Source organism: Rhinopithecus bieti, unplaced genomic scaffold (genome assembly GCF_001698545.2).
Source record: "Rhinopithecus bieti isolate Rb0 unplaced genomic scaffold, ASM169854v2 scaffold_41745, whole genome shotgun sequence".
NCBI lineage: Eukaryota > Metazoa > Chordata > Mammalia > Primates > Cercopithecidae > Rhinopithecus > Rhinopithecus bieti.
The window spans coordinates 109,667-128,055 of record NW_016816918.1 but is presented as its reverse complement, the minus strand read 5'-3'; the positions used below and the strand labels follow the sequence as shown (position 1 = coordinate 128,055).

Below are 18,389 nucleotides of genomic sequence, written 5' to 3'. Positions count from 1 at the left end.
AAAAAAAAAAAAAAAAAAAAAGAAAATGGAAGAATACAAGCCAAGGAATGTCAGTGACCTCTGGAAAAGAGACTGGAAAGGACAAGGAAACGGATTCTCCCGTATACCTTTCAGAAAGCAACCTATCCCTGCTGAAACCTCGATTTTAATCCAGTAAGACCTGTTTTGGACTTCTGACCTATAGAATTATAAGATAATAAGCTTGTATGATTTTAAGCCACCAAATTTGTGGTGACTTGTTACAGCAGCAATAGAAAATGAATACACTGTTTTTTGTAGCTTTTTTTTTTTTTCTCCCCAAACTAGGATCCAGTCAGTGTTCATACCTTGCGTTTAGTTGCTTGTTATCTTTGGTTGTTTCTAAAAATAAATTTGATAATATATTTGATTTAACCTATCAAAATATTATTTCAACATATAATAATTTTTTTTTTTTTTGAGATGGAGTCTCCTTCCATTGCCCAGGCTGGAGTGCAGTGGCGCAATCTTGGCTCACTGCAAGCTCCGTCTCCTGGGTTCAAGCGATTCTCCTGCCTCAGCCTTCTGAGTAGCTGGGATTACAGGTGCCCACTACCTTGCCCAGGTAAGTTTTTGTATTTTTAGTAGAGATGGGGTTTCACCATGTTGGCCAGGCTGGTCTCGAACTCCTGACCTCAGGTGATCTGCCAACCTTGACCTCCAAAAGTGTTGGGATTACAGGCGTGAGCCACCACGCCTGACCAATCTTTTAAAAATTGTTAATAAGTTGTTTTACTTTTTAAAAATCATACTCTTTGAAATCCAGTTTAGACTTACAACACATCCCAATTCAGACTAGCCACATTTCAAGTGCTTAGTAGCTACTTATTAATTAATGGCTATTGTATTTGATATTGCTGTACATATTTGGAAATTGCTTTACTCTCTAAAAGGCAGTTCTAGCAGAGAGGGATGTCTTCCAGGCTATTTTCACTTTCACTGAAAGTGCTGGGTAAGAGTGGCAGACTAGGAGTCAGGAGATGGATTCCTTGCCTAGGCTCAGCTAGCTTCATCTCACAGGTGTGACCTTTCTGGACCTTGATTTCTTCATCTTCAGAATAAAAAACTTTGGAATAGGCCATATTTGAGGCAGAGCTCTAGGCCAGGTGGCATATCTGTTACTCTAGGGAGGAGCTTTTCAGGTGTTGTGTGTACCTTTGCTTTGATCAGTGCCAGCAGGTGATGAGCGTGCCTTCATTGGTCAGCTGTTTAGACTTTCCTTGAGTGTGAGGGGAAAAAGAAGAAACTGTTCTTCATGCTTACCAGTGGCATTATATATAAAGAAAAGTAACCAGCACAGCAAAAAGGAAGTGTTGCACTTTCAGCCACTGATTCTGCAGTACCAAATGAGTAAGAACCAGAAAGTGGAATCTTAGTATTGACGTTTCTTTCTCTGAGTGACTGACTCAGCATTTCTCTGTATTTTTTTAGATTATATTTTTAGGACAGTTTCAGGTTTATAAAAAACTTGAGCAGAGTACAGAGAGTTCCCATATGACCTCCTTTTGGTCACTTGTGATGTGAACAGTCCTCCACCTTTTCTTATTAATCCACTCATTACGATGTTGTCTTTGTTAAGAGTTAAGGCCAGTTGTCTCATAGACCATCCTATTTTCTGGATTTATCTGATTGTTTTCCCTACGGTGTCATTTAACATCTTTTGGCCTTTGCATTTCTTGTAAAGTGGAAGTTAGGCCTAGAGAGAGGCTTGATTAAATTCAGGTTAAATATTTTGGGCAAGAATTATTCATAGGTGATGTATTTTTATTCTTCTTAGATATCCTTTTGCGAGGGTGTGCTGTCACACCCAGTGTCAGGTTCTGGCCCATGCTGAGGTCCCAAGGGAGTGGGTGGATGGGCAACAAATAGCTGAAAGAACACACAAGGGGCTGTAGGCAGGTGAATATGGTTTTATTCAGCAACTCTTTCATCAGCAGCTCACTTGCACTAGCTCTCTCATCAGCAGCTCTCCTGCAGCAGCTGTCTGACACTGCTTTTATCTTGGCTGTCGGCTCTAGCTCTGCCGCTCCTGCCGCTCCTGCCGCTCCCACACACAGCTGCATTCCCTGGCCTACAAGGCAAGCTCTCCCTTACAGGGTTAGCAGCTTAACTTTCTCTGGGTACAAGACGAGCCGGGCCCTGGGTCCCCCTTGTCCGCCTACAAGATGGACAACTCTGGCTCTCTCTCTCTCTTTCTCTGGGTGCGCCTGCACAAGCCCTGTGCACGGCATCAGCAGGGCAGTTATACCTTTCTCAATAGTGGCTCCGAGCCCAGTATGAGCTTACACAAACAGGTTATATAACAAGTGGAGTTTGCGCCTGCGCCCTTAAAATCACTGAGTCATTCTGGCCCAGATGTCCATCTTGGCCTATTCGTTGACCAAAGCACATCCATATACCTTAAATTTCACCCTCTAGGCCAAGAGAGATAGGTTTTGGGCACAGAGGCCCAATAAACACACATAGGCTTCATACATAAGCCTGACACATAAACTTTGGGCATGCAGGCCTGATATACAGTTTTGGCACATAGGCCCCGGACACAGGTCCAACACATACATAAGTTTCTGGACACACAGGCCCTTACATACATAAGCTTTGATAAACTGCCTAGCTATTAGTGCAGATTAACATAGGTGCCACCTCCTTGGTGATCATCGTTCACATTGCTCCGAGTTCAGCCCATTGGCTACTTTGCCTGCACCTGTTTTCAAACCATATGGTGTCAGTACGAGGCTAGACTGTGACAGCAATCCAGGCAGCAGTAGCACCCAAGCTAGACCTATCTGTGTACCCTGCCCTATTAAGAATGGGGGATGTTCTTCCTAACGGTGAAGGCTCAGAGTCTAGGGGTGCTTCGGGTCCCATGGCCTTATCTTGCATTAGGACTCCAAGTCCCAAGACCTCTTGTAACACTGCAGCTAAGGGACTTGTACTCAGCATACTCTGCTGTTCTAAATAGGTGCTGCACTTTGCTAAAGTGGATATCTGCGCCATTCCAGTCTGGGGCTTGTTACCTATGAATGCACCCATCCTGCTATTGGGAAAGTTGTCTGTCCTGCCACACTCTCGTTAGCCTGAAGGGAAGCATATATAGCTGCTAACTGCTTCCCTATCAATGAGTGTCGGAGCTCAGCTCCCTTCCATAGTTGGGATTAAAAGCCTGCTGTCACTCCCAAGTGCCTCATGCATTGCTGTGGGCCCTAGCCAAAACTATCTGTGGTCACATCCACATCCAGCTTAAATGAGCACCCCTGGTCAACTTCCCATAGGGCTTGTGTCTACTGAATAGCCTGCTTGGCTGTTGGAAAAGGCTGCCTCAGTTTCATTATCCCAATCCCAGGCAAGAGGAGCATTGCCACTTTTAAACCTGTAAAAGAATCAGAGGTTAGCATAACATCATTAATAAGACTGTGACACCACTGCACACTGTGAAAGTCCATTGTCACCCTGCCGTGAAGGCACACTGTTCCTGGCTGTCTGAAAAAGAAGTCCCAGTTCCATTGTCAAGTGGTCCATCAAGTCTGTGACAGACAGCACAGCTGCCAAGCTGTGCAAAACATCCACTCCCAGAATGCATTCAGGCATGGGAGAGACATACACAATGCATAAGCGGAGAGCCAGGCGGCTGATGCCAAGGTGCAAAGATACAGGTCTCACTTTCACTGACTGGCTTTCATAGCCATTAATTGATGCAGCCCTACCCAGAAGCTTATCTGGGTTCAGGGACCAGTGGATTGCCAAGTCCACATGTGACTCCCGTGGTCCAGTGTCCCTCCAAGCCAGGCATTTCAGCCAGTTCCCTCATCAAACAGAAAAGGCTTTACACTTCCACCTGACTGCAGCAGGTACTCGCTGAACTGGAGCACTTAGGCAGGACTGGGCCGCACAGTAACGTCCTTCTCCCAAATGACTTGCACTAACTCTGTACATGACTTCCATCATCTGACAGTCTCTGGTATTTCTCTGGACCAGCATCAGTTCACACTTTAAAGAAGCCAGCCTCTCCATCTTGGAGGCAGAGCAGGAAATGTGTCAGCTCCTTCATCCCAGAGACAGAACCTTCAGGCAGGGCGGGGATCCCCCAGACGCTGCTGATGTTACTTGCGTAACTCCCACAATTCAGTGGGGGGGGTGGGGTCGCTAGGCCCACCTTTGGGGCCCAACAGCTGCTTATGCTCTATTTTCTGGTGGACCACTGGGTGAGCCTGCAACCGAGGTTCTTCCCCCTGCACTGCATCCCACAGGGACTGGGCTTGCACATCCCGCAGCACAGTCGTAAACACCCATCTGACTCTGCTGACAAAGTCGTGTACCTTCTCAGTGCTGTGCACTACCAGGTGCTTCGGTGCCATCTCCACACTCACAGGGGACCTGTCCCCTGCCGCCCATGTCTCCACCAGAGCCCATCCACGCAGCACAGCTGCCACCAGGTACCACAGTTCATGCTGCAGCCACATTGCCGACCCAGGAGCCTTGTGGGCTGAAGACCCACTCATCTCATTCTGCCGAGGACTACACCAAATGTCAGGTTCAGGGTCGGGTTCTAGCCCATGCTGAGGTCCAAAAGGAATGGGTAGATGTGTGACAAATAGCTGAAAGAACACTCGGGGGACCGTAGCAGTTGAATATGGTTTTATTCAGCAGCTCTTTCATCAGCAGCTCACTCACACTAGCTCTCTAGCAGCAGCTCTCTCAGAGCAGCTCTCTTACACTGTCTGCTTTTATCTCGGCTATCTTCTCCGGCTCTGCAGCTCCTGCCACTCCAACACACAGCTGCATTCCCTGGGCTACAAAGTTGGCTTTCCCTTACAGGGTTAGCAGCTTAACTTTTTCTCTCTCTGGGCACAAGCCAAGCTGAGCTCTGGCTCTCCCCTGTCTATCTGTAAGACGAACAACTCTGGCTCTCTCTTTTCTCTGAGTGCATCAGAGGCATCAGGAGGGCAGTTATACCTTTCTCAAACAATAGTGGCTCTGAGCCCAGTAAGAGCTTACACGAACAGGTTATGTAACAACCAGAGTATGCACCTGCACCCTAAACTCGCTGAGTCACTCTGTCCCAGATGTCCACCTTGGCCTATTCCTTGACCAAAGCACATCCATGTACCTTACATGTGCCCATCACTTCCAGTATATTGTAATGCATTTGGATCCCGATTCTGTCATATCAGCCACTACTCCTTTCTCTTTGAAAATATGATAAAGTACATCTTTACTTTTGTTCTTCAGTTTACCAATGAAAGTATGGACAGAGAACAAAGCAAAGAGAGTAGCAACTCTTTGGCCGCCTTATCTTACAATATCTGGTACACAGTAGCACTCAAATAAATTTTCACTTCTTTTTTCTTGAAATTACCTCTTCAACTTATAAAATTTTCTTTTCATATTCTCTCCTTATTTTAGTTTCTTTTTTTGTGTGTGTCTCTTTTTGCACTAATGACCTCTTCAATGTTATTTCCAGTGTTCTATTCCATGCTCTCATCTTCTTTCTTCCTAACCCTGAGGCCATCTCAAATGTGACTTCAATCCCACTTCTTTGCTGTCTACTATAATTTTTCTTTAGCCCCTACTTCCTACCTGGGATCTGAATGCATGTCTCTCACTGCCTGTTTGACATTTCCACTTGTGAGTTTAAGGGCCTCCTGAAACAGCATATCTAAAAGCAAATGAATTGTTTTCCTTTTTTTATTTTTTCGAGACAGAGTCTTGCTCTGTTGCCCATGCAACAGAGCAGTGGTGCAATCTCGGCTCACTGCCACCTCTGCCTCCCAGGTTCAAGCGATTCTCCCACCTCAGCCTTCTGAGTAGCTGGGATTACAGGCACCCACCACCATGCCTAGATAATTTTTGTATTTTTATTAGAGATGGGGTTTCACTATGTTGGTCAGGCTGGTTTCAAACTCCTGACCTCAAGTGATCCACCAGCCTCGGCCTCCCAAAAATGCTTGGATTACAAGCATGAGCCACCATGCCTGGCCTGCATTATTTTTCAATTCACTATAGCCCTCAAACAATTTTTTTTGTGTGGTTACCTATATTAATGTTATAAGAAAGTAGAAGCCTTGACAGCACGATGATCATGGGTTCTGGGTAACCTCATTTTCTATTTCACTCTTCTAGCACTAGGAATAACTGCAGCTTCTTGCATATATCAAGGTTTTGGAAACTTAACATCCACTTTTTGCGCCTCCAACCATTCCAATGACTTTGTAACCAATTCCTTGTATTAAATCCCCCTATTTGAAATATCTAGAGTGTATTCTGTCTTCCTTACTAGATATAGACTACTGGCTGACAAAAGGTTAGTATATAAAGTACATCAAGAAATCCTACAAATCAATAAAAGAGGTAAAATAACTAAATAGCAAAATAAGTAAAAATCATAAAAAGGCATACAAATGGTCCAAAATATATGAAATAAAACCTTTGCCTTTGTCAAAATCATTTGGCTGTAAATACATGGATTTATTTCTGGGATCTCTATTCTGTTCTGTTGGTTGATATGTCTATTTTTATACCAATATCATGCTGTTTTGTTTACTATAGCCTTGTAAGTCAGGTAGTGTGATGCTGCCAGCTTTTTTATTTTCATTTTTTGTTTGTTTGTTGTTATTTTGCTCAGGATTGCTTTGGCTATTCAGACTCTCTTTTTAGTTCCATGCAAATTTTAGGATTGATTTTTTTTCTATTTCTTTGAAAAATGACATTGGTATTTTGCTAGGGATTGCATAGAATCTGTATGTTGCTTTGAGTAGTATGTTCCTTTTAACAATACTAAGTTTTATAATCCATGAGCATGGTATGCCTTTCCATTTTGTGTGTGTGTGTGTTGTCTTCCATTTTTGTGTGTGTAGGTATTATAAATGGAATTGCCTTTTTCATTTCTACCTTAGCTATTTCACTGTTGGTATATAGCAATACTACTGATTTTTATATGTTCATTTTATGTCTTGCAACTTTACTGAATTTGTTTATCAAATTAAGAATTTTGTGGTAGAGTCTTTAGGTTTTTCTAAATACAAGATCATGTCCTGTGCAAACAAAGATAATTTGACCTCCTCTCTTTCAATTTGGATGCTTTTTATTTCTTTCTCTTGACTGATTGCTCTGGCTAGGACTCTCAGTACTGTGTTGAATTTTCTGTGTAGGTGATCTATAATGCTGAGAGTTGAATGTTGAAGTCCCCAATTGTAAGGAATGAAGGTGAGCATCCTTGTCTTGTTTCAGTTCTTTGAGGAAAGGCTTTCAGCTTTTCCCCATTCAGTATGATGTTAGTTAAGAGTTTGTCATATTTGGCCTTTATTATGTTGAAGTGTGTTCCTTCTATGCCCAGTTTTTTGAGAGCTTTTATCATGAAGGGATGTTGGATTTTATCAAATATTTTTTCTGCATCTGTTGAGATGATCATATGGTTTTATCCTTCATTCTGTCAATGTGATGTGTCACATGTATTGATTTGTATATGTTGAACCATGTTTGCATTGCTGAGATAAATCCTACTTGCTTGTAGTGTATTATCCTTTCGAGGTACTGTTAAGATTCAATTTGCTCATATTCTGCTGAGAATTTTTGCATCTGTGCTCATCAGGGATATTGACCTGTAGTTTTCTTTTTTTGCTGTGTCCTTGTCTGATTTTGGTATCAAGGTAATCCTGGCCTTATACAAAGAGTTAAAGAAATTCCCTCCTCTTCATTTTTTTTTGGAATAGTTTTAGGAGAATTACTTTGGGTAGTATGTTCTGATCAATGAGCATGGGATGTTCGTTATGAGTTTGGTAGAATTTAGTAGTAAAGTTATCCAATCCTGGACTTTTATTTGTTGGGAGAGTTTTTATTACTGATTCAATCTCATAACTCATTATTGATCTGTTCAGGTTTTTAATGTCTTCTTGATTCAATCTTGTAGGATGTATATATGTCTAAGAATTTATTCATTTCTTATGGAATTTCTACTTTGTTAGCATATAGTTTTTCATAACAGTCTATGATGATCTTTTGTATTTCTGGTGGTATCATTGTTATATCTCATTTTCATTTCTGATTTTGTTTATTTGGATATTCTCTCTTTTCCTTGGTTAGTTTAGCTAGTAGTTTATTAATTTTGTTTATCTTCTCAAAAAACCACTTTTTGTTTCATTAATCTGTTGTTTTGTCTTTTTTTGATCTCTGTTTTTTTACTTTTCTGATTTTTAATATTTCTTTTCTTCTATTAATTTGGGGTTGGCTGTTTTTGCTTTTCTGGTTCCTTGAGTTGCATCATTAGATTGGTTATTTGAAATCTTTCTACTTTCTTAATGTAGGCATTTATTGCTATAAAATTCCCTCTTAGCACTGTTTTTGCCGTATCTCACAGTTTTTGTAGTTTGTATTTCTATTTTCATTTGTTTCAAGAATTATTTTGATTTGCGTCTTAATTTTGTTGACCTAAAGGTTGTTGAAGAGCATATAGTTTAATTTCCATGTGTTTGTACAGTCTCCAAAGTTCCTCTTGTTATTGACTTCTAATTTTATTCCATTGTTGTCTGAGAGATACTTGATATGATTACAGTTCTTAAAAAATTTGTTGAGACTTATTTTGTGGCCCAGCATGTGGTCTATCCTGGAGAATGTTACATGTGCTGATGAGAAAAATGTATATTCTACAGTTGTTGGATAAAATGTTCTGTAGATATCTGTTAGGTCCATTTGATCTAAAGTGCAGTTTAAATCTTATGTTTTTTGTTAATTTTCTGTGTAGGTGATCTATAATGCTGAGAGTTGAATGTTGAAGTCCCCAATTATAATATTATTGTTCTAGAGTCTATCTCTCCCTTTAGATCTAATAATATTAGCTTTATATATCTGGGTGCTTTGATGTGGATGCATATGTATTTAGTATTATATCCTATTGCTGAATCAATTCATTTGTCATTATATAATGACCTTCTCTGTCTGTTTTTACTGTTTTTGACTTAAAGTCTGTTTTATCTAAGTATAGCTACTCCTGCTTGCTTTGGGTTTCCATTTGCATGGAATATCTATTTCCATCCCTTTACTTTCAGTCCGTATATGTCTCTACAGGAGAAGTGAGTTTCTGTTTTTTTTTTTTTTTTTTTTTTTTTTTTGAGACGGAGTCTCGCTCTGGGCTGGGGGCTGTCGCCGCGGCTGGAGTGCAGCTGGCGGCATCTAGCTCACTGCAACTCCGCTTCCCGGGTCTTCACGCTATTCCTCAGCTGGCCTCAAGCCTTCTGATGTAGCTGGACTGACAGGCGCCACGGACCCTCGCCCCGCCTAGTTCATTTTTTTGGTATTTTGTTTAGGTAGGAACGACGGTGGGTTTCACCGTGTTAAAGCGTGTTAGCCAGGATGGTCTCGATCTCCTGACCGCTCGGTGATCCGCCCGGTTCGGCCTCCCAAAGTGCTGGATTACAGGTCTGAGCCAGCCGTGCCCCGGCCCAGGAAGGAAGAAGTGAGTTTCTTGTAGGCAGCATGTAATTGGGTAATTTAAAAAATCAATTTGGCCAGATGTGGTGGCTCACGCCTGTAATCCCAGTACTTTGGGAGGCCAAGGTGGGTGGATCACGAGGTCAGGAGATTGAGACCATCCTGGCTAACACAGTGAAACCCATCTCTACTAAAAAATACAAAAAAGTAGCTGGGTGTGGTGGCAGGCACCTGTAGTCCCAGCTACTCGGGAGGCCGAGGCAGGAGAATGACATGAACCTGGGAGGCAGAGCTGACAGTGAGCCAAGATCATGCCACTGCACTCCAGCCTGGGCGACAGAGCAAAGACTCCATCTCAAAAGAAAAAAAAAAATCAATTCAGCCAGTCTGTATCTTTTAAGTGGAAACTTTAATCCATTTACATTTGAGGTCATTATTGATATGTAAGGACTTATTCCTGTAATTTTGTTAGTTGTTTTCTGGTTGCTTTGTTTTTTTTTTTTCTTTTTTTTTTGAGACGGAGTCTGGCTCTGTCGCCCAGGCTGGAGTGCAGTGGCGCAATCTCGGCTCACTGCAAGCTCTGCCTCCCGGGTTTACGCCATTCTCCTGCCTCAGCCTCCCGAGTAGCTGGGACTACAGGCGCCCGCCACCTCGCCCGGCTAGTTTTTTTTATTTTTTAGTAGAGACGGGGTTTCACCGTGTTAGCCAGGATGGTCTCGATCTCCTGACCTCGTGATCCACCCGTCTCGGCCTCCCAAAGTGCTAGGATTACAGGCTTGAGCCACCGCGCCCAGCCTCTGGTTGCTTTGTATATGCTTTGTTCTTTTGTTTCTCTTTTACTGTTTATCTTTATGGTTTGGTGGTTTTCAATAGTAGTAACATTTGAATCCCTTCTCTTTTTCATTTTTGTGTTTGCTCTACCAGTGAGTTTTATACTTTCATGTATTTTCATGATGGTAGATAATGTCCTTTCACTTCCATGTATAGGACTTCTTTTAACGTTTCTTGTAGGGCCAGTCTAGTGGTGATGAATTGCTTCAGGTTTTGCTTTTCTGAGAAAGACTTTATTTATCCTTAATTTTTGAAGGTTAACTTTGCTGGGTATAATATTCTTGGTTGATAATTTTGTTTTTCTTTCAGCACTTTGAATATATCATCTATTTTCTCCTGACCTATAAGGTTTCTGCTGATAAATCCACTGTTAGTCTGATAGGAGTTCCCTTATATGTGACTAGATGCTTTCTTCTTGTCATTTTCAGAATTCTCTGACTTTTGACAGTTTGCCTATAGTATGCCATGGAGAGCTTTTTTTTTTTTTTTAAACTTTTTTTTTTTTTTTTTGAGATGGAGTCTCGCTCTGTCGCCCAAACTGGAGTGCAGTGGCTGGATCTCAGCTCACTGCAAGCTCCGCCTTTCAGGTTCACGCCATTCTCCTGCCTCAGCCTCCTGAGTAGCTGGGACTATAGGCGCCCGCCACCTCGCCTGGCTAGTTTTTTGTATTTTTTTTTTTTTAGTAGAGATGGGGTTTCACCGTGTTAGCCAGGAGGGTCTTGATCTCCTGACCTTGTGATCCGCCTGTCTCAGCCTCCCAAAGTGCTGGGATTACAGGCTTGAGCCACCGCGCCCGGCCAGAGAGCTTTTTGAGTTACATCTATTTGGGTTTCCCTGAGCTTCCTGTATCTAGATGTCTAAATCTCTTGCTAGACTTGAGAAATTTTCAGGTACTATTTCATTAAGTATGTTTTCTATTCCTTTACTCTTCTCTTTTCCTTCTAGAACTCTCCAAATTTGTGTATTTAGTAATATCATGGTGTCCCGTATGCCAAGTAGGTTTCGTTCATTCTTTTTATGTATGTATTTATGTATTTATTTATTTAGTTGTTGGTTTGATTTGTTGTTGTTTCTGAGATGGAATCTCGCTCTGTTCCCCAGGCTGGAGTGCAGTGGTGTGATCTCAGCTTGCTGCAACCTCCACCTCCCAGGCTCAAGCAATTTCCATGCCTCAGCCTCCCAAGTAGCTGGGACTACAGGCACAAGCCACCATGCTGGGCTAAGTTTTTGTATTTTTAGTAGGGATAGGATTTCACCATGCTTTGGGCAGGCTGGTCTTGAACTCCTGAGCTCAAGTGATCTGCTCACCTTAGCCTCCCAAGGTGCTGGGATTGTGGCCATGAGCCACCACGCCCAGCCTATATATTTATTTTTTTTATCTTTGTCTGACTGGGTTATTTAAAAAGACTTGTCTTTAAGTTCTGAGATTCTTTCTTCTGATAGCTCTAGTTTATTGTGGAAGTTCTCAAATGAATTTTTTGTTTCAGTCATTGAATTCTTCAGTTCCAGGATTTCTGTTTGGTTCTTTTTTATTATATCTATCTCTGGTGAATTTCTCATTCATATCTTGAATTGTTTTTCTGATTTATTTGTAATATTTATCTATGTTCTCTTGTATCTCACTGAGCTACTTTGATTATCATTATTTTGAGTTTTCTGGAATTCCATAAAATTATTTTCCACTGGAATCTATTGCTGAAGAATTATTATGTTCCTTTCGAGTTGTCATATTTCCTTGTGTTTTCATGTTTATTTTTTCCTTATGTTGATATCTGCCTATCTGGTATAACAGTCACATCCAATTTTTTTTTGGATAGGCTTTTATAGGGGAAGACTTCTTCCTAAGGATGTATCTATGGTGTTGGTTGGGTAGGACACTTTAGCTGTTATTCTGGGTGCATGGAGTCATGCAGTTTCTGTATGATTTCTTCAACTGTAAACAGCATCTGTGGTATTTGTGGTTTTCTCAGTGGCTAAGGCTGAGTTTGTTAGTGGAAATTGTGATGAGGTTTACTGTGGAAGGGGTTGCCAGTCCTCAGTCTTCAAGCTCAACTGGTGGCACTGGCAGGTTGAGTATGCCTCTCCTTGGGCCTCTGGGTGGCATAGATGAGCACCAGTGTTAGTGGGTCCCGATATGCTGATTCTTCAGCCTCTAGGCACTTGCTCAGGTACCAGGAGTAGCAGCAGTGAACGAGGTAGGGGGGTAGGTTCTCGGTCTCCTGGGCAGTGTGCTTGTTTGGGTGATGGCAGTTATGGTGATGGGACAACCATCAGGCTCTGAAGTAGCATGTGTTTGTGTTAGCATTGGCTGTGACAAGCTGGGTGGGCCAGTCCCCAGACGTCCAGATGGCACATTTGAGTGAATGCTGGCTGTGCTGGTAGTGGCAGACAGGGTAAGCCTGTCCTCGGGTTCTGAAGAGGAGTGCAGAGATCCCTCTAGTGGTGGATAGGGTGGGGCAATCCTCAGGCCCCAGGGTAGTGGGCTTGGGCACTGAGTGGGAGGCAGTGTTAGGCTGAGCAGACCTGTCTTCAGTAGTTTCAGTATTATGCTGAGGCACCACCTGTAGTGTGCAGGGCAGGGTGTGCCCCTGGCCCAGGTGGAGTGCTTAGGTGGTTGCAAAAGTGTTTGAGAGTGCAGGGGTTTGGGACAGCTGAGGGACCTGTCCTCAAGGCATGTGCAAGTGTGCTTTGACTTTGCTGCTGAAGAGGGTGTGGTTACTGCCTGAAGTGCATGCTTCAGCCCCTACAGCAGCAGTGGCAGCTGCAATGGGCAGCGGCAGAGTCTGTTCTCAGGGCTTGTGCACATCAGCCCTGCTGCTAGGAGAATGGGGTCGCTGTCTGTGGTGGCTGCCCCAGAAAGGCAGTCTCAGGTTCTAGAAAGCACACACTTTAGTTCCCTTTATCCTGGGGGCAGCCTCCCCAGTGTGATACACTGCACATTCCCCAGGGTGCAGCACACTGTATGTGCTAGAGTGCTGAGTTCCCTGCTACTCCCCTGGGTTTAACCAGCATTGTACTGCTACAGCCCTCTGGATGGATGTGGGAGGATATCTCTAGTGATGTGAGCAGCATGCAGTCTGGCATGGACTAGGCTCTCAAAGTAGTGCCATGCTGCTGCTGCTTAGGAGTTGTAGGGCAGTGGGACCTGGTGTGAGCTTCCTCTCTGGAGCAATGCTATCATGTCATCTCCAGGCAGCTCCCTACAGTAGTCTCAGGGCTTACAAGGGTCAAGAGGTTTTCTCCTGGCCCAGGTTACAAGAGTTTGTGGTCATTGACCTTTTCTCTGTACTGGGAAGCTTCTCTGGGCTCTCAGCTGATCCCAACTAAGCTGGTAGCCTTGCCTTCTGATCCCTCTGTGTCTTAGGTGTATTTCACTCTTCTCTCTTAAATGCTCTATTCAGAGTATAATTATCTACTTGTTATTTTGAGTCTTCTTTGTGGAGGAGGTGAGTGCTGGATGCCTCTAGCCAGCTGTCTCGAAGCCCCTCCTTCTAACTTCCATCTATTTATTGATATTAATTATTTGGTGAGACATTGTTCTTATTTGTTTTTAGTTCTTTATCCATTGTTTCTTTTAACATATTTAAAACAGTTAACATAAAGTCTTTGTCTAATAAGTCCAGTGTCTAGGCTTTGTCAATGATTGTTCCTATTAATTTCTTTTTTTCCTGTGTATAGGCCACAGTTACTTCTTTGTATGTCTCATAGGTTTTGTGAAAATTAGACATTTTAAATAATATAATGTGGGAAATCTATAATCATATTTCACCCCTCCCCAAGGTTTGTTTCTGCTCCTTGTTGTAACTTGTTTGTTTAGTGACTTTTCTGTACTAATTTTGTAAAATCTATATTCTACTGAAGTCTTTGTTTCATTAGGTTTTTTTTTTTTTTTTTTTGAGACGGAGTCTTGCTCTGTCACCCAGGCTGGAGTGCAGTGGCCAGATCTCAGCTCACTGCAAGCTCCGCCTCCCGGGTTCACGCCATTCTCCTGCCTCAGCCTCCCTGGTAGCTGGGACTACGGGCGCCTCCACCTCGCCCGGCTAGTTTTTTGTATTTTTAGTAGAGACGGGGTTTCACTGTGTTAGCCAGGATGGTCTCGATCTCCTGACCTCGTGATCCGCCCGTCTCGGCCTCCCAAAGTGCTGGGATTACAGGCTTGAGCCACTGCGCCCGGCGTAAAATCTATATTCTACTGAAGTCTTTGTTTCGTTAGTTTAGTAGTCAGCTAGTGAGTCAACATACGTTTCCTTAAACATCTGGAACAACAACATCATCATCATCAACAAAAATATTTCATCTTTGTGTATGTGTTGGGACACCTTCTACACTAAGGCTGTTTATAATTCTGCCCTTGTCTTCATTTCCTGCTTGTGTAGAGTCTGGGTGTCAGCCAGAAGCAACAGTTTTTTTAGGTCTTTTCTGAGCATACAGCCTGACTTGGGTAAGTGCATGGCCTTCTAGATTCCCAGGAATATGTGGGAGCTTTTCAAAGCCCTTATTCCCTAAAATGCCTCACTTCTCATCTTTTCTTCTCAAGCTTTTTGGATTATCTGTTGTTTACCCCAAGTGGCAGTTATGCCTTACCCCAACTGACAGTGGCTAATTCATTTGCCTTTAAATGTATTCAATAAATGCCCCCTACCCTGGGTAGTTGTGTTTGTCCTAGGAAAGTTTTGAGTTAGTTAAAATAGGCGCAAGCACTTTGAGCTCGGAGTCACCAGCAAGGTCAAAACAACCACAATTCTCTGAGAAGAAGGTCCTTTCTGCCACCCTTGGTAATAAACACTGGTGCTGGGAAAGTAGGTTGTTGTCTTCAGAGCCAGTATTAATCTGCAGAGCAGTAGATAGGGCCAGAGTAAGTTAAAAACACTACAAAGAGCTGGGCACATTGGCATATGCCTGTAGTCCCAGCTGCTTCGAAGGCTGAGGTGGGAGGATAACTTGAGGCCAGGAGTTTGAGGCCATAGTGTGTTTTACACATTACTGGAGGTAGTTTGGTGATATTTTATTTAGGGTTTTTGTATTTAACTGAGACTAGCCTGGAAGTTCTCATTTTTGTGTAACTTCCTGGCTCTATCAATCTATGTTAGCATTTTGAAAAAAAGCTGGAGGTATTCTTTCTTTTTCTTTTCTCTGGAAAATTGTGCATCTAATTGCAATGATCAATTCCTTGAATATTTGGTAGAACTTTTCTGAAAAGTCACCTGAACTTGGAATTCCCTTGCTGGGGGGAAAAAACCTAACCTTTATTGTTTTACCATTCTAGGACTACCCAGGCTTTCTGTTTCTTTTTAGTCAATTTTAATAACTTGTGTTTTTGGCTGTGTGTGCTGGGCCTGTAATCCTAGCACTTTGGGAGGCCAAGGCAGGAGGATTACTTGAGCCTAGGAGTTCAAGACCAGCCTGGGGAACATAGTGAGACCCTGTCTCTTAAAAAAAAAAATAGCTGGGCAGCTGGGCATGGTGGCACATACCTGTGGTCCCAGCTACATGGGAAGCTGAGGTGAGGGGGATCGCTTGAGCTTGGGAGCTCAAGGTTGCAGTGAGCCATGATCACACCACTGCACTCCAGCCTGGGCAACAGAGTGAGACCCAGTCTCAAAAATAAATTAATTAAATAACTTGTATTTTCTAGCTAAATATATAAATAAATGTATAAACTACATTTCATTTAAATTTTCAAATTTGTTGTTATAAAGTTATTCATATAATTAATCTTTTATCTTTTAAAATTTCTCTGGATCTGTAATTGTGCCTTCTTTTTTATTTCTAATGCTCATTTCCTTTTTTTTCTTCCTTAATCTCACCAGGAGGTTGTGTTTTTTATTATTCCCTTTCTTCTACTTAAAAGAATATATGTGTTTTCTTTTTTAAAAAATGGACAGAATCTTGCTGTGTTGCCCAGGCTGGTCTTAAAACTCCTGACCTCAAGCAATCCTCCCACCTCAGGTTTCCAAACTGCTGGGATTACAGGCGTGCACCACCATGGCTAGCCTCTTCTACTTTTTTGAAGTTTATTCTGCTCTTCTTTTCTGTAACTTCTTCAGTTGTGTGGTTAACTCATTAATTTTGTGTCTTTCCTTTTTAATGTGAATGTTCATGCAAATATCCCTTTAAGTATCACTTTTTAGGCCAGGTGCAGTGGCTCACACTTGTATACCCAGCACTTTGGGAGGCTGAGGCAGGCAGATCATTTGAGTCCAGGAGTTTGAGACCAGCCTGGACAACATGGAGAACACGTCAGAAAGAAAGAGAGCAAGAGAGAGAGAAGCAGGGAGGGTGGGAGGGAGGGAAGGAAGGAAAAGAAGGGAAAAAAGGGAAGGAAAGGAAGGAAAGAAAAAGAGCCAGACATGGTGGCGCTCCTGTAGTCCCAGCTACTCTGGAGTCTGAGACAGGAGAATCACTTGAACCCTGGAGGTAGAGGCTACAGTGAGCTGTGATCATATCACTGCACTCCAGCCTGGGTAACAGAGCAAGATTCTGTCTTAAAAAACAAACAAACAAAAAATCACTTTTTATACTTATTTTTTACTGTTACTCAGTTCTAAGTATTTCCATTATAATTTTTCTACCTATAAATTTTTCCATGTTTATAATTTTTTCCAAAAAAATTATTGTTACTAATTTCAAGGTTAACTATATAATGGTCCATACATTAGTAATTCTTTGAAATCTGTGGGGATCTAGCTTTATGACCTAGTTAATTTCTATAGATATTATATGTGAGCGTGAAAAGAATGTGTTTTTACCAACTGTTGGATGTGGTGTTCCATGTTAGTGCGCTCAATCATTATTATGCTAGTTAAACTTCTGTGTCTTTATTTTGTCTCATTGTTCTATCAATTACTGAGAAAGGTGTTTTAATTTCTGAGAAAGATGGTGGATTTATCAGTTTGTCTATATATGCCACTTCGTTTAAAAAATTTTTTTCCACTTCCAATCATTTGCAGTTACATTAAGTAAATTACATTTTTGGAGAATTTTCCAGTTCTTCTAACTCAACTGTTTGTTTTAAGTAAAGCATAAGTATCACATTGCCACATTCTACTCTTGAATTGCACCATAGGAGTCGCAGTGAAATTTATGAGATTGCTTTTGTTGTTGTTAATACATAATAAAAATAAGAGCTGCCATTTATGAAGTACCCACTATCTGTCAAGCATTATGATAGGTGCTTTATTTATAATTAAAGCACTCTTCTCTCACATGATTGGGACAGATAGCTGGTTAGTTCATTGAAAAAATTGTTTAAAGAATTATGAAATGATACATGCTTTAAACATTTTATTTGAACTTAAATGTTTTTATGTGTATTTATTCAGCAATTATTATGTATAATTTTGTTCAGTGCAGTTTAACTTTTTTCATGCATAAACCACAACTGTAGTGTGTAGTCAGGAATTTCTAGTTTCTGTTGATATAAATTGGAAGTAGAACCCAAAGAAATTTTCAAAGCAATATGAGTGCATAATCATAGGTCTTTATTATTTTTAACCAAATTTTGTAGTTATCCTGCCTATTTAACAGTTGTTTAGCACTTCATGTTTAGTGAGACAAACTATATAATTATAGTAAAAATTATTATTGGCATAAACAGACTTGGGAATAAACCCATCTGACTCTTTATAAATATACAGTTCTAAATAGTGACAGCAAAAGCATTCAGTTACACTGGAGAGCAGCCATCTAGCTGGGAGCATTTAGTGTGAGTCATTAATATCTGTCCTTATTGTACAGAGGCAATGGGGAGAATCAATTGATCTGCTCTATCAGTTGAGTAGAGGTTATTTAAGAGTATCTATATTAGTAGTCCTTACAACAACTTTGCAAGGACGGGTATTTTCCTCGTTTTAGAAAGACATGATTTGCCCAAGATCCCACTGCTAGCTGAGGGATCCCACTGCTAGCTAAGGCCTGGACTTGGCTATTACTGAACCAGGACCAGGACCTGGCCTCAGTTATTTCAACTGGTCATTCCACAAAGCCATGAGACCTTTTATAATCTGCATGTGATTTAATCTCAGATTTACTTCATTTATTGCCCATTATCATAAATTAGTATCTATGATTCTGCATTGGGAAATGTTTTTTCCGGCCCCCTTAATTTTTTTTTTTCA

At 41.7% G+C, this 18,389-nt stretch overlaps 1 protein-coding gene across 1 annotated transcript in view; it reads left to right on the top strand.

Moving 5' to 3' along the window:
• Positions 1–18,389, top strand: part of LOC108517529 (uncharacterized) — a 46,700-nt gene that overhangs the window by 5,158 nt on the left and 23,153 nt on the right. Inside the window, 1 exon segment of the mRNA XM_017855518.1 lies at positions 560–583. Within this exon segment, the coding sequence (XP_017711007.1) occupies positions 560–583 (24 nt within the window).